Source organism: Formica exsecta, unplaced genomic scaffold (assembly GCF_003651465.1).
Source record: "Formica exsecta isolate Colony F162 unplaced genomic scaffold, ASM365146v1 scaffold222, whole genome shotgun sequence".
Taxonomy (NCBI): domain Eukaryota; kingdom Metazoa; phylum Arthropoda; class Insecta; order Hymenoptera; family Formicidae; genus Formica; species Formica exsecta.
In genome coordinates, this window is record NW_021849518.1 from 1244776 (window position 1) to 1260759 (window position 15984).

At 40.9% G+C, this 15984-nt stretch overlaps 1 protein-coding gene across 1 annotated transcript in view; it reads left to right on the plus strand.

The window, feature by feature from the left end:
* Positions 1 to 15984, plus strand: part of LOC115235418 (protein groucho-like) — a 68276-nt gene that overhangs the window by 20043 nt on the left and 32249 nt on the right. The window contains 3 exon segments of the mRNA XM_029807203.1: positions 5435 to 5541; positions 5987 to 6062; positions 12926 to 12970. Coding sequence (XP_029663063.1) covers positions 5435 to 5541; positions 5987 to 6062; positions 12926 to 12970 — 228 coding nt within the window.

Consider the following 15984-nt stretch of genomic DNA (forward strand, 5'->3'; position numbering starts at 1 on the left):
CTCTCTCTCTCTCTCTCTCTCTCTCTCTCTCTCTGTCTCTGTCTCTGTCTCTGTCTCTGTCTCTGTCTCTGTCTCTGTCTCTGTCTCTGTCTCTGTCTCTGTCTCTGTCTCTGTCTCTGTCTCTGTCTCTGTCTCTGTCTCTGTCTCTGTCTCTGTCTCTGTCTCTGTCTCTGTCTCTGTCTCTGTCTCTGTCTCTGTCTCTGTCTCTGTCTCTGTCTCTGTCTCTGTCTCTGTCTCTGTCTCTGTCTCTGTCTCTGTCTCTGTCTCTGTCTCTGTCTCTGTCTCTGTCTCTGTCTCTGTCTCTGTCTCTGTCTCTGTCTCTGTCTCTGTCTCTGTCTCTGTCTCTGTCTCTGTCTCTGTCTCTGTCTCTGTCTCTGTCTCTGTCTCTGTCTCTGTCTCTGTCTCTGTCTCTGTCTCTGTCTCTGTCTCTGTCTCTGTCTCTGTCTCTGTCTCTGTCTCTGTCTCTGTCTCTGTCTCTGTCTCTGTCTCTGTCTCTGTCTCTGTCTCTGTCTCTGTCTCTGTCTCTGTCTCTGTCTCTGTCTCTGTCTCTGTCTCTGTCTCTGTCTCTGTCTCTGTCTCTGTCTCTGTCTCTGTCTCTGTCTCTGTCTCTGTCTCTGTCTCTGTCTCTGTCTCTGTCTCTGTCTCTGTCTCTGTCTCTGTCTCTGTCTCTGTCTCTGTCTCTGTCTCTGTCTCTGTCTCTGTCTCTGTCTCTGTCTCTGTCTCTGTCTCTGTCTCTGTCTCTGTCTCTGTCTCTGTCTCTGTCTCTGTCTCTGTCTCTGTCTCTGTCTCTGTCTCTGTCTCTGTCTCTGTCTCTGTCTCTGTCTCTGTCTCTGTCTCTGTCTCTGTCTCTCTGTCTCTCTCTGTCTCTGTCTCTGTCTCTGTCTCTGTCTCTCTGTCTCTGTCTCTATTTCTCCTTTTGCGAATCTCGTGCAATCTGGTTAGTTTTACGATGCGCGCGGAATCGCGCGTTTGCAAGAGGATCATGATTCTATTAATCAATAATGGTGACTAATGAATGCCGCCGATACTAGCAATAATATCGAATACGTCTAGTCGCTTCAAACGAGCGCGATTAGCTACGACTCCACGCTTCATGGAATAGCGATTATCTATTCTCCTGTGTCCCATAACTCTAGGGTTAATAAGTCCGCTTGAGATTTAATTTATCCAAATAGAACTAGAGAGCCAGCTGTGCTTCTTCAATCTATTGTCTTAGTCTAGGCTTGGTCCGAGCCAAGTCCAGGCTGACCTTGTAATGTACGAGAACGCTCGTCGTCCTTTCCCCGATGTCTTCTAATTACATTTGATACGTGGCGATTTCATTCTCTAAGCGCGGACTTTTTTTTTTAAGCCGACCAATCAAGATTTAATTACATTATGACAACAGCGGCACGGAATGTATGAAATAATTACACTGCCATCTCGTAAAGGTCCTCTTTATTCTCGTGGCGAAAAACTTGTTCGCCCTTAGGACTTAGGACATGTACAAACCATCATCCCGAACCCGCGCTCGCTTCGATCGCCCTCTCGGTTCCTTCTTCCACCTTTGCTCGCGGATACCGCATCCACTTTTTGCACCATAACGAACGATCACTTCTCGCTCATCCTTCTCCTCCCGCTGCTTCTTCTCCTTCCTCGCCGCTTTTAATGGCCGTTCATGCGCGTAATCGGCAGATCCGCGCGCACTCGCACGTTCCCGATGATGATGCTCGCTCTTTTATTATTTACATTGGATGCATCGTCGCGCGTGCGACTGTGTACATACGCATCGTCGTCCCCCGCGCGCGAGGATATGTTTCCTTCATCCGCTCGTTGTTCGATGCACGCGCGAGCGAGCCATGTTTATTCAACTGCAGCTGCGTCAGCGAGCTCGGCGTCTGACTTGGAGCTCTATCACGCTGTGCTGTCCGATGCGTTACTCTTGCGTTAACGGCATAAGGTTTGACCTATGCAAGAGGAACTCTGCGAACTCGAATGTATTTCTTTACTAGAGATATCTGTATACAAATTAATGATAGTTATCCAAACTTGTAGAAATAATTTGCAAATACATAGTTGTAGAATAAAACATTGAAACGGCGTAAGAATAAGAAAATAAGAATAAGTGATACATAGAAAAACTTTATAAGTAATAAAAAGTAATTTTCTAATAATTTGATAAAGAAAGGAACGCGATACACATGTCAAAAATAATTATCAAAAAGTAAAAGAGATGTCTTGATCGGAGCGAGAGATATATATATATATATATATATTACGATACAACACAGTATAAAAGAAGATTCATTTAAGAACCGTGCGCTCTTGTTTTTTCGATGTATTTATTATATGTGTGCAACTATCGATGAGGACGGGAGAGAGAAGATCGATTTATATCTGATGCGTGTTCGCTTCTCGTGGAAGCGCGCAGGACGCCTTAAGAGGTTCCCGCTTACGTCATCCGATCTTTGGGTCCCGCATCGAGGCACGGGGGGGGGGGGGGGGGGGGGGCCCGGGGGGGGGGGGGGGGGGGACCTATTACCTTATTTACGATTCGCACGGCCATTATCTCCTGGCAACAAAGTGAACCAGCCGGTTTTTCGATACTATCCGCGCGGATATACTCGCCGTGGTGAAAGAAAAAAGGGGGGGGGGAACCCCTTTCGGACAAGAGACGAGCACAAAAGACACGCACAACACCGTCGTGGCGCAGTTTTGCGGTCGTGGCTACGCTGTCGGCAATATGGAGGAGGACTTTTGTCTCTTCGCTCCTTAATAATACGCGCGTCCTAACATAAAAGACACGCGGTGACCCTGGCAGAGGTACAAGTGCTTACACTACTATGATGTTATCGAGAATATCGATATGTTAGAATAATATAAATGTTTTTTTATTATATCCTTGGCATTTTATTGGTATTAGTATTGGAATTTTATAATTTTAATCCATAAGCAACACGCGCGGGGAAAAAATAATTTGTTTAATTATACATTATAATAAATTGCAACAATTTAAGCACAAAGGAAGATTAGTAACGTTTCACGCTATTTCGATAAAATGTGTTTGCATTCTTATAATACCAAAGTAATAGTAGCAATTTCGCTCAGCGATCGCACAAATAAATATTATCAGGGAATAATGGGAATAAATTCAGAATGATATCTCTAATTTTGAAGTATGCTATTTAAATTTCCAAGTACTTATAAATCGACATTTACGTCAGACGTGAACTATTGCACGACGGTACGTGATCCTCTTTATTATTTTCAAATCTCTTTACGCGATATATATTTTTTTATTGTCCAAGTCACACATATTAAAAAATTCAGACAACAGGTAACTAAACTCGAATAAACTATAAATGTGAATTGAATAATAAACGGTAGAAATAAATTTAGTATAAAATTTATTTCGAAAAGAAAAAAACTTATTTAAAACAAGTTTAATAAACTGCCGTTTTCATGGAAAAATTTTTAGAGTTGCAGCCAATTTCATGATCGAAACATCGCAATGGGAATATTTGCGCGAGAATGAGTGTTGGTGTCTGGTCAATTCGCAGAGGTATAGTACGTTAATTTTAACCGATGGATCGCCGTGCTCGTTGCTATTATGGGTGAGCGAGGGAAAGGGAGGGTTTCGATGAAAACGAATTTGTCGCTGGCCGCGATGCGGCGCAACAACCTGTTCGATGACTTTTCCGTTTGATGATTGCAACAAGTGAGGTCCACCGCCGCCGCCGTACTCTCTCCCCCGCGCTCTCCCAAACCATTTTACTACCGACAGCCACTCCCCGTTTCGCATTCAACAAGTGGCCAAATCATTCAGCGCGGGGTCGCGATCCGTCGGAAAAAAATCGGAATTTTCGAGCGCGACGTGACTTGGCCGGTCATCGATCGATTCATCGAAACGAGATAAAAATTCTTTGCGGCGGCACATGACGAGAGCGAAACACGGGTATTCCAAGCGAGATCATTAACGTTGCCATCGAGATTGCAATCCCCTTTTCCTATAGAGTTTACTTTTACCGCGGCTAATTTCTGTGTTCGAAAATCCACACAAGCACGAATCGATGTAATGACAGTATTCAGCGGTTCGCTTTTAAGAGACGCGCGTCCTTTCGAAATTCGATTGACGCCCTTTCACCGCAACGTAATCATTACTGTCATCGGAAAGCGCCGATCCTTTCCACCGTAATTTCAGTCGGCACGCCGACTGCCATTGGCGTGTGTATGCGTGTTGTTTGAGTATGCGTGTATACATATACCCGAGGTTTCCTCTCCGAGAAGAGAGTCCGTAGTGGTGGACTCGAACAAATCTCGTGGTATCTGGTGGAATGGGTCTCATTAAGGACGCCTTCACAGCCCTTCATCCTTGGCTCTTCAGGCCCGCGCCTTTACCTCTGCCCTCTCTTCATCGTCCTCTCTCGCCCCCGCGCTCGAGACGTTCGTCTTTTATACCTGGCTGCCTGCCCCCTGCTCGCATTTCTGGGCTCGGTCTCGTGCGTTTGCGTGCGCCTTACGTGCCCGAAGGCCATTCGACGTTGCTGGTTCCTCGTCATTTTCGACTTCAAGCATCTCGCAGCTTAAATGTGTTTCCAAAGGTATTCGGCGAAACGAGAAACTCTCGCACTTTTTAGCCAACAATCTACCGCAAATATTTCCAACCATTAGCCGTGAATGCCGTGGCTATTGAATTGAAAATTCTCTTTGCAGAAGAGAGTATTTTGAGAAAGAAAATTAAAAAGAATTTAAGGAATAATAAAATGAGAGGAAACGATTTTTAGATCTCGAAATTATGCGGAACACTGTGTGTGTGTGTACAAGCTGAGATTCATTTACACAAAAAGTACTAACATATCTAAAAGTTCAGTTTTCATATATAAAGATGATTTTTTATGTTGTGCGCGTATGAATGTACGCGTATGATGATGAATATTTTTCCCGTATTTTATAATATAAGTAATCTGTATATATAATATAAACGCGGAGTATAGTCGCTCTCTATTCGTATTAAGGAGAAACTGCATGGATCAGCTACTATAATTGCTCTTCTACAGGACAAATCTTTACTTTAACTCACAAATTAATTATTAATATTATATTTTAAAAGGATAAAAGTATTTTGTATGTGCGCGCAATGTGAAATTGATGTGAATCTTGAAATGTATTAGATCTATTAACTTTTGACGTCGCTGATCCGCGCAGTGCCTCCTTAAATAGCGGGAGATATGCACGTGGACGACTGGCTCTTTTGCTCTGGAGTTGGAAAGATTCAACACAATGCCGGCCAGGCTGCTTGTTGGCGGATGCGGCTTATTCGTCGCGAGTGCGTTCCGCGTACGATTTTAACGCCCACGTGTGCGCGCGAGCGTGTATTCTCCGTCGCGTCCCTATTGTCGTGTGTGTGTATACATAGCTAATCGAATCCGTTCGTTTTCCTCCCTTTTTCTTGCAGGGTGGCGGCGGTAGCGGCGGGGCTGCTGGCGGGCTGAAATTCACGGTGGCGGACACTTGCGAGAGGATCAAAGAGGAATTCAATTTCATCCAGCAGCAGTACCATTCGTGAGTATCTTTGTCTCTTTCCTTGCTTATGTTCTCTTTATTCTTGCCTCTTTATCCTTTTCTCGTTCCTCGCGTTTTTATTTTCTTTTATTTCTTTTTTTTTTCACTTTTTTTCTATTTGCTCCATTGTGTTTCTACGAGTCTTCTTGCGATTATTCGAGACGACGATTTTCCGCGTTCACATTTTTCTTCGTTTTTCCAATCGCAGCGAATTATTTATACGATGCCGCGATTATCGATCGATTCGTACGGATCGATGCATTTCCTTTTTATTTTCTTATGTACCTTTTCTTCCCATTCTGAGCGCGAGACTTTTTTTATGCTTGAGACTTTCGTTTACAATCACTATGTATTTTATCTCTTTAACAATACCAATAAATTTTGCTGTAATATATATTTATCTAAACCGATTCTATCCAATCGTTTTTGGCTTTTTATTTTACAGACTGAAGCTCGAGTGTGAGAAATTGGCCAGCGAGAAGACCGAGATGCAGAGGCACTACGTTATGGTAAGGCACTTTGTAAGTTTCTTTTTATGTCTTTTCTCTCTACGAGATCAAGTTTCGTTATCTCTTTCTTTTCGCGAGTCGGGAGCGATCCAAATCCAAAAGCGCTCGGACAACAATTTAGTTTTCTAATCGCGGATATAAAATATCGCGGATATCCTAATCCATCGGTGTTTGACGATATTCTTTTTATGCGCAAACTGCGATAATAAGTAAACATGCAACAGAATATCGTAACAAACTATATATGTATATTAAAGATAAACGAAGGAGAGTATCGTTTTCTCACTTTTCTCCTCAATATTTAATCCGACTTGTTTCTCTGCAAAATGCACAAGATTCGTTAAAAATAAACACGAAATTAGATTATCGGCTTTGCGTGCGCTTCATGAAGAAAAGCTTCGAGAAGTCTCTCTCGACTTGCATTTGTATTGGCACGCGAGAATGTGCGCCAAGCACATGATATTTATCGACGATGCATGTGTGAAGGAACAGGATATTATATAAACGAGAGAATTGTGCGGGCGCAAATTAATGCGAGCCATTTTCTTCGGTTAAGGAAAAACGATCAATATCATTCATATTGCCGGATTCTGTTCGATTTAGTTCCATCAGCGCGAAGGCAATTAGTTCAGCCAACCATACTAATCGTATCGTCATCGGTAAGGCGCTTAACTTGGACTTACCTATATTAAAGTGCAGTACTAACATGGTCCAAAGTACTCGCCGCGAGTATCCGTTTCGCCTTACTTTTTCCTTCTTCGTTCCGAGACGAGTCTTGGATGTTATTATTATCATTATTATGATAGATTTTCTCCCTTTACAAAGATATAAAATTATGTAACTTGCGGAGAGTCTCTCGTTGAGACAGTTTGTTCAGAAATTATGATAGCACGCTTCTACCTTTTTTTTTTTTTTTTACTGATGTTTGAGAAAGGGAGATGTTATCTCAAAGATAATTTTCTCTGTCTCTCTCTATATTTATTATTTAATATTTCAAATAAAAGTAATCACTTTATATCAGATCATACAATATTGTTTGTACGGAGAAATTTGGTCGCAGATATCGTTTCAAACATTGTATACCAGTCGCGGTGTGTCGATCCCGAGAATTGAATGTTCTGAATGAAATATCATTAAGCGCTATATGAAATTGTGAGATAAACTTTAACGTGTAATCTTTCTTTAAACGCTTTGCCGTATAAATATCCAATACCGTGTAGATGTCATTTGAAAAGTTACGTAGAAATTTTTGAGTATGCCATACGACGTTGCTCGTCTTCCACGGAAAATCAAGCTCAGGAGAGACACGGTGGCTGGACTGAAAAATGGAAATAGAAATCAAGGAAAATCTCGCTTTTGTCCCGATACAAATTCAGCGCTGCATGAGAATGCGCTCTCGCAGGCACTGGGCGGTTATGCGTTTCTGCAAATCGTTTTCGAGATACGAAAGCGAACGGCGTGGATTGGAGGGTCAATAACCCCGTAAATACTCAATAGACGCAAATTTCAGCGCAGTTAAAGGCGAATGTTTATTCTGCTGTTTTACAAAATTCTAAGATTGATTGTAAAAATGGAAAATTAAAACTGGTATAATTTCGACGAATCTAAAGCTAATCGTCGTATTTAATGCGATTGAATGTAAAGATTCGAAATTTAAATTTGGGATTGTGCCGAAATTATGAAGACGTTTAACGCAAGTAATACTTTGCTAATTATTAGAATCTGCTTTAAATAATTTATATTTGTTGTGTTGATTTAGCAAAGTATTTAGTTATTGATTCGACCTTATTATTGATCTTATTATCTCTCAATTGCGGATTGCAAACATTTGTTAGAATTTTTGAACTGATTCTGTTTGTTAATTCATGAAATCAATTTGAATAAAATATTTAAATATAATAGATAGTTTGGATTTGCGCTTAATGTATTCGCAAGAAATGCAAATTCAACAAATTCGCACTCGTGCGAAGGATCGGTATGTTTTGCATGCGAAAATTGCGCTCGTTTTACGCGAACTCTGTTTACATCGTTAAAACACGCGAATTAAGAACTAGTCCGGAAAATCAAGCATAAGATTCTGCGAATTGATGTCGTCGTCTTCGTAACATCCGCATCTTTGGATTTCGAGATCCTACACCACTGCCTTCTGTACGTTCGATCGTAATTGTCGCGAACTATACTGTCTCTGTAAACTGCTACACCGATGTGACACCGTGCAAGCAACCAAGCAGCAAGCTGGGCCGGGTGGAAGGGAGTCGGGGGTGCCAGAGGGAATGGATAAGGGGGGTCGGAGGTGACAGAGGGGTTGATGGGGGTTGGGAGTTGAGCCGGTAATCGATATCTCCAAAGTAAACGAAGAGAGAGATAGAGAAGGGGGTAGCAGCAGGAGGAGGAGTTGGAAGGGGAAGGGGACGGGGGTTAGGTGGGCGATAGAAGTAGCGGGGAAGAGAGAGGCAAGACTCGTCGAGGGAAAAGGGAGGGAGAGAGAGAGAGACGCGGGGTAGAGGGAGAGAGAATTACAGAGACAGAGAGAGAAATTGATGTCGAGGGTTTGTCAACCACCGACAAGTATTATATACGTGCAAGCCCTGAGAGGACGCGCGAACGAAGGCGATGGGATGTTGGTGTGCGCGTCACACAGTACATACACCACGCTCTATGCCAGCCGTATCTCTGATATTCTAATTCCACCCTCGTGTATTCCGAGCACCGTCTCCTACCACCTCTTCTCGCCGTCGCCACCACCGCCGCTGCCGCCGCCGTCGCCGCCGTCGCCGCCACGCGCGCGCAACTTCATCCTTCGCGATTTTCATTAGGGTAACGCGCCGCGTAAATCCGCGCGCCGCTTCAATTTTTGCCCCTTCCATCCCGACTCCACTCTTCTTCAAGTCTCTCTCTCTCTCTCTCTCTCTCTCTCTCTCTCTCTCTCAACCATGTCGCGCTCTCCAAGAATTTGATTGATATACTTGATTTATTTGGAGATGATTAATGCGTTCTGGATTATGTTTGTATAGATTTTACTATAGTTGTAAATTTTTAGTTATACTTTGTACAATGGAAAAAATATCATGCTTGTAAATTACGTGACTTTGAGAAAATGCGTGAACTTTGGGGCTATAAAAATTCTATCTTTTATTAAAAGATTATTTTTATCTTCTCTCTCATCTCTTGGTTTGCCATTTGCTCTTCCTTGATTTATAATTCACATTTTTATTCTGCAAATTTGAGAAGTACATTTTTCGAGAAATAATATTTTTTATTTCAACAATATACAGCAGATAGAACGATGTGATTAAAGTAAACTGTTTTTTCCGAATAATTTTTAAATCATCTTTCATCGTATTTTATTAAGATGTGATTATCTCCTTCTGATTTAAATACTTCAAAACTCTTTTATCTTAGCATTGAAAAACGAGAACTCGTCTTTCCTCTAACGCGATATCAGACGAAATTTAAACGAAAATAAATGATTCCGTCCGTTCCGCATATCTGACTTATTCCAATGATCGTGCGCAAAGTTACATTCCTCGAATTGCGAGTTGCCTACCGCTCGATTGCTCACAGTAGCTTTATGTTTTTATCGCGGCAGGTTGCGAGTGCATCGTCGATGAATTAATTCTCCTAACTTGAACAAAGTGGCCGCCGAGACTTGTCCCTTCAATGTTTGTAGTTTAACGCCGGGAGGAGAGACTAGTGCCGTTACGTATTGCCGAAAACAGGCGGAACAAACGGAAAAATTTCGAATCCCCGAATCGTCCGAAAATTGGTTTAATTTTCAATATGCGAATATAATGATCGAACAAGAAAGAGAGAATTCGATGATATCGGATGAGGGATGAAAAAGGGGGATGGAAGGAAAAAAACCTTATCGAAAACGGGCCCGGGGTCGTTGCGCATCTCCGGCCTCTGCCCGCGCGAACGAGAAGACTTTCCAATTATCTATGTTTTTTCTCCGCCGCGTTTTTTCGCGCTGCAACAAATTAAACGTAACCCACATCCCTGGGGCACGCTTCTCGATTACTCTTTGTTTTCCTCCTGTTTTCACGGTTCGCCGTTTGCTTTCCACCCCGCGCGAGCGTGCGCGCGCGGATATGCCTGGCAGATTGCATTTCTATCCTGCGCTCTGTACGTTGTCCTCCACTCTCGAAAATTTTTTTTTTTTTTTTTTTTTTTTTATCAACACTCGTGAAATTTTGTATCGTGACGCTTGGACTGTGACGGATATTCGGTTGGCGACGCCGCGATATTGTTTCTTTATGCGCGGAAAATATCTGTACAGAGATCTAGGATTCTAGCTAAACTATTATTTATTAATTCCCTTATCTTATATTTTAAATCAATATAATTTTATATAGATAACACTTGACTAAAAGAGCATTATTTTATACAAGTGTGTCGAATAAATTTGTTTTAAGATTGTTTAAAGATTTATTATCAATTTATAAAGATATAAATTAAAATGTTGAGAAAGTTTTCAAGTATATTGTTGTGTTAATGTATTTTATTTATCATTACATTTTATCTCTGAAAGAGAAACGTGTGTGTGTGTGTGTGTGTGTATGTGTAGCTTCTTCTTCAAAAATATAGAAAAATATACAGAAAGCCGATGGAGAAAAATTCCGCAGTGCGATTTATGGATGTGCATTGGTTCGCACTCGGTGTGGTTCGCACCAGCTTATTAATTATCCATTAATTATCCATGGGCGCGACGTGTAAATTTCCGCGAGGCGAGTCAAGAGAGCGATTGCGAGCGAAAGAGGAAAATGGGGATGGGAAGAGAGGTGAGAGAATAGCAGGCCGAATCGAAGTACGGTGTAACCAGAAAGAAGGGTCCAAAGAGAAAGAGGGAGAGAGAGAGAGAGAGAGAGAAAGAGAGAGGAAAGCGGAAAGAAGAGGCGAAACGAGGGAAAATGTCGAGAGAGCGACGAACGAGGTCGTCCAATCATCCTATCAAAGGCTCGCTACTAAAAGATCCATATCGAGTAATCGGAGGGGACGAAATTATCCGTACAACTCCTATTATTGGGTTCCGAGGCACGTGAAAATAGAAAATGAGAGGCGGGTAGATGAGATCGATATCCACGGAACTTCTGCCCTCGCCGAGAGTTTTCTCGTTATTTGATTACTGACTTACGCCGATATCTTTCCTTCGGCCATTTAAATCAAACTTTATAGCGCGTACAAAGACATCGTCGATGAATAAACGGTGTCAAAATTACTGTGTGTATGTGTATGTGAGAGTTTATTTTAATCGTGATTTTGCTTGAATCAATTTGAGAAAATTCGGTTAATAATAATAGCCCGATTGTCATAATTGCTATATTAGTCTAATAAAATAACTGATAACATACACTGCATGTGTTTGTATTATAAATATAAACATATAAAATAAAAACTTACAATATTTATAAAGTATTTTATACTCTGCAATTTAAATTTCGTAACAACAACGAATTACATACATACATATATACATATATACACACATTCTTATGTAATTTTAATCGTATTATAAATATAACAAATTTATTATATAATTTTTAAATTTATAATTATATATACCTAATACACATACAATCTAATATAATATTATTTCCTTTTTTATTTCTGCGCGCTTAAAAATAAAATATAATAAACCTCCAAAATCTATTGTATGACAATATGTACTTATACAAATTGCTCGTTACTTAGAGCGTGACAGCGATCGCGCGTGCTTTTTCGAGGGCGATGAGAGCCCTTCGAGGAAACGAATTATCGAGTCACCGTTTGTTGCGCGATACGATTGCCAAGCTAAACTGACATGCACAGGCGTAGACAAGGCACCCTGGGATCGTTTCCCAAGAAGGAATAAGGAAGGCTTCGCGCGAGCCTTGCGCCAAGTTCACCCGGGCGTAGTTATCGACTGCATTATTAAGTCGGTATATTTCCGTGGCCGATGCTATCGATCTCCGGTCTCCGGTCTCCGGGCCGAGTATCTCTCGCAGAGACCCGACATGTGTATTGCCTCCCTCTCCCTCTTTCTTTTTCACGGCAAACCGCCTACCCCGAAGCCATTTGTCTCGGAACGAGAGACTAAAGGCGAACGCTAAGCGACAGCCGCTAACCAATTTACGATCGCGCAAGCGCATCCGCCGGACTGCATCGTACGCTCGGATGCAGTTTATCGAGACGTAATGTACTCGCTGGATCGAACGTCTACTACTGCCACCCCTCTCGTTCCCATCCGCAGAATTTCGCCCACGAGAATGCCGACAGTGCGAGAAGATCGCGTCGGCTGATCCATCGATCGCTCTCTGCGCGATTCGATACGTCTCGGGAATTTCGCACTTTGGTGCGCGAGCTATTATTAAGTTTGGCGAAAAAAAAAAAGTGATTTCTCGAGGATTCTTTCTGTTTTGTCTTTATTAAGAGACAAAAATTATAATATATTTTTTAACGAGAACGAGAATATAAAAAGAAGGGGATTGCCCACGAATACGATTATAAAATTAAGGTGACGTTACAAGTGCATTTTCTTTGTTTTTAATCTTGCAACTCTTTACAAAGCTTACTTTATGTGATTAATATATTTCGTGAATGATATACGACAGCAATATGATTAATCATATTAATCAACATGACAGCAGTATGATTAATCAATATGATTAATCATGCTTGGTTATCTGAGATTCTTATGACTGTGCACTTGGAAACGTAATAATTTTCTGTGGCATCTCTCTCGAATTTAACCATATGTATCATTTAGTATTTTAATTAGTATAATACTTTATATATAATTTATAATTAGAAAAAAATTACTATACTAGAGATTGATAAAAAGGTAAATACAATCAGGATATTATGTAAACTAAAAATTGTCTTTTTTTTTGTTACAGTACTACGAAATGTCATACGGCCTCAACGTTGAAATGCACAAGCAGGTAAGTCCATCACGCCAACATGTGATGTTTTTGTATAATAATTAATTTTTTTCTAGTCGATTAAAAACGTTACAAGATGATTCGATATTATTATAGTTTGTTAAAAGAGCATGGATTAAACGAAATAACGAAATTAATTGTAAATTATAAATTTAGAATTAAAAAAATATTAAATTAGAATATTATAGTTACAAGAAGGATTGTGTGCAGGAAGATATTGTCGGATATTATTAAAAAATATTTTAGAGTGAATTTTGTGTTTCTCAAAAATACACTTGGATCGAACGCATAATCTTTAACTAGCTTTGCACATTGTTAATCGAGATGATATTCAACAGCTTTAATGATTCGAGTGATACTCCGTTAATTGAGCCCGTAGAGTATAGTACGTCAACGAATCGTTTCCGGAATCGGCCGTGGCCGCAAATGAGGTATACGGATGGCGGACACGCTTAGGCCGGGAAATCGTGTAATTTCGGCTAATCAGGGAAAACAGCGGCGAGGCGGTCCCTTCTGTCAGCAATTTTCTTAAAAGCGACCACGCGGTGGCCCCTCGTCGCGCGGCCATGCTCAAAAGTGGGGCTCAAACTGCAAATAACCCTCCTGCCGTCCCGGTACAACGAGCTGATATTCATTAGCATTAGCGGCCGATCATTTCTCACCCTCGTACCCTGAGGCGGCGCTTAATGGGCCGAAGCACGGGGAAGGGGAAGGGGAGAACTACCCTCTCTCGGGTAGTTATAGGGCGTAGCACGGCACCGAGATCACCGCGGAATTGTTTCCGGCGAATAATGCACGAGAAATCAGGGCGTCCCTAAAAAAAGCGGCGCTATTTTAATCGGCGTCGCAGATTTCGCGACGCGAACTTAAAAAGATGCCATTTAAAATTAGAACGAGGTTATTGTACTTTCTTGATTAGTAACGGAAATTGGTAACATTTACGTGTCACCTCAAATTTAGTCGACTTAAAAATTATACTTAATTAAATCGCTTATTTTAGAAAGAGATAATATAGATCGTATAAATAAAATATAAATTTCTTTTTTTAGGATAACGCAAATTTTCTAAATTTGTAAATCGTGTGTGTGTTTATTAAGAAATCTAGAAATATATTTTTCAATATATGTTACTTTCTTTAAATAAATATCATTTAGATCTCTTTCGTTCTCAACAATTACGATAAAAATTTTAAATGATCCACTTTTCATGTTCGTAATTTGTAAATTTATCGGATAATAATATTCGCGGAATATTAAAAATCAGAAAAAAAAGATTAATCGTTGGAAAATCTGGGAGTCAGGACACCGCGACTTTACAAATTGTAGTGGAGATAAGGTAACGCGGATGCCCTTCTTTGACGCTAATTGGAAGAGAAATGAAAAGTTATCGATTCTTCGCGACTCTCTAATTAACCATAATAATAATCGCGCCGGTGTCACGCGCTCCTTGCCAGTTTATTTACATTAATTGCCATCTTCCAGGCGCATTAAGGCAATGATCATACGATGCACAAAATCAGATAGTATGATATATACATACTATATTTTGAAACAATTTAACTTGATATATTTCTGAAAAAAACTTACTGTATATGATAAAAATAATGCTACCTGTCTTTACTTTTGTTAATAGAAGGAATCGCATAAAATTATAATTTAAATTATACAAATATAGAAATTCTATAAAATTATAATTAGAAAATTTTTGATTAATATCTGACGCAAAGTTTATTACTTTATAAATTTCTAATTATGTGATTGTGGAATCTGCATGTGTTTCGGTAAAGTTTCGGTTAGTTAATGAGAGAATTTGTCGCAAACATGTGTTGCGTCACAAGTGGGGAGTCTAATTGTTTTACATGTAATTACAAGATTACGTTTTATTGCTCGCTGATCTTTTCGTCCCTTTTATTTACTGTCAGCGGTTTAATGGGCACCCCGAAAATATATTTATTACTTTCATCCAGAGATACCGCGCGTCGCCGTCAGTCTCGAAACCTCCCCTCGCTGAGGAAAAAAAAAAAGAATAAATAAATCAAGCTCTCTTTAGTCGATCCCCGCCACTTAGCAGGCTTTCGAATCGCGGTTTTCTCGCTCCTTTTCAATTTGAACCCTCGAATGAAAACAATCTTCCCCTACGAGGTTAGAACCTTCTGTATCTCTGTCTCGTCTCTTTCTCCTGTTTCGCCACCCCTTTCGTTTTCACCCTTTTCACTCTGTCTCGCTGCTCGCGCAGCTCTCTGCCCTCGTTTTTCTCGCTCTCTTTTTCTCTTCCCTTGATTTCTCATCGCATCCCGCCGTTGTGTTCTTGTGACCCTTCCGCTTCCTCCCTCCTCGTTCCCAGAACGCTCGGCCATCCCTCGCATCTGCGCGACCCTCGTATCTCCTGCCATAGCTCGAAGTCGACATTTGCCTCTCACCCATCCTACCGCAGCCACCACTTTACCACTCTCTACTCGACTAACTCGAATTTGTTGGCAATGTCCCAGTTCTTGTAGGTACGATTACTTCTCTCGCTTCATCCGTCTCTCACCCTCAACAGGAGTCTTGAATTTTCTCCCTCGGTCACCCTCGTTCGCGAACATTGGCTCGCTTGTTCGATTTAATTGCACGATATAGACGATTGCTCGCTGGGATTTTCGACTCTTGACTCGACTCTATACGCGACGAAGAAATAGAATTCTGAAAACCATCGACTTTCTATACATCAACGTTGTTTTTACATATACGTAGATACTTTTTACGAAAAAGAATCTTGGAAAGATTTTTCGATCACTTGAAAGTTAAAGAGGCTCGTCAAAATTTTATCACTTTTAATCCTCGGGTTAATGCGAGGATATCGTTCGATAATATCGGTGATAAAACCTTTTTATCAATCGCTCTATTGGATTCTCGAGTCCGTTGGATTCCATCATGCGATCTTCGCGGGAAATGAGATTTGCAGCGGTGGAGAGAAATGAACGACTTGCAAAAAATCGCTTGCGCGATTACGCAAAAGAAAAGCGCGGAAGGGAA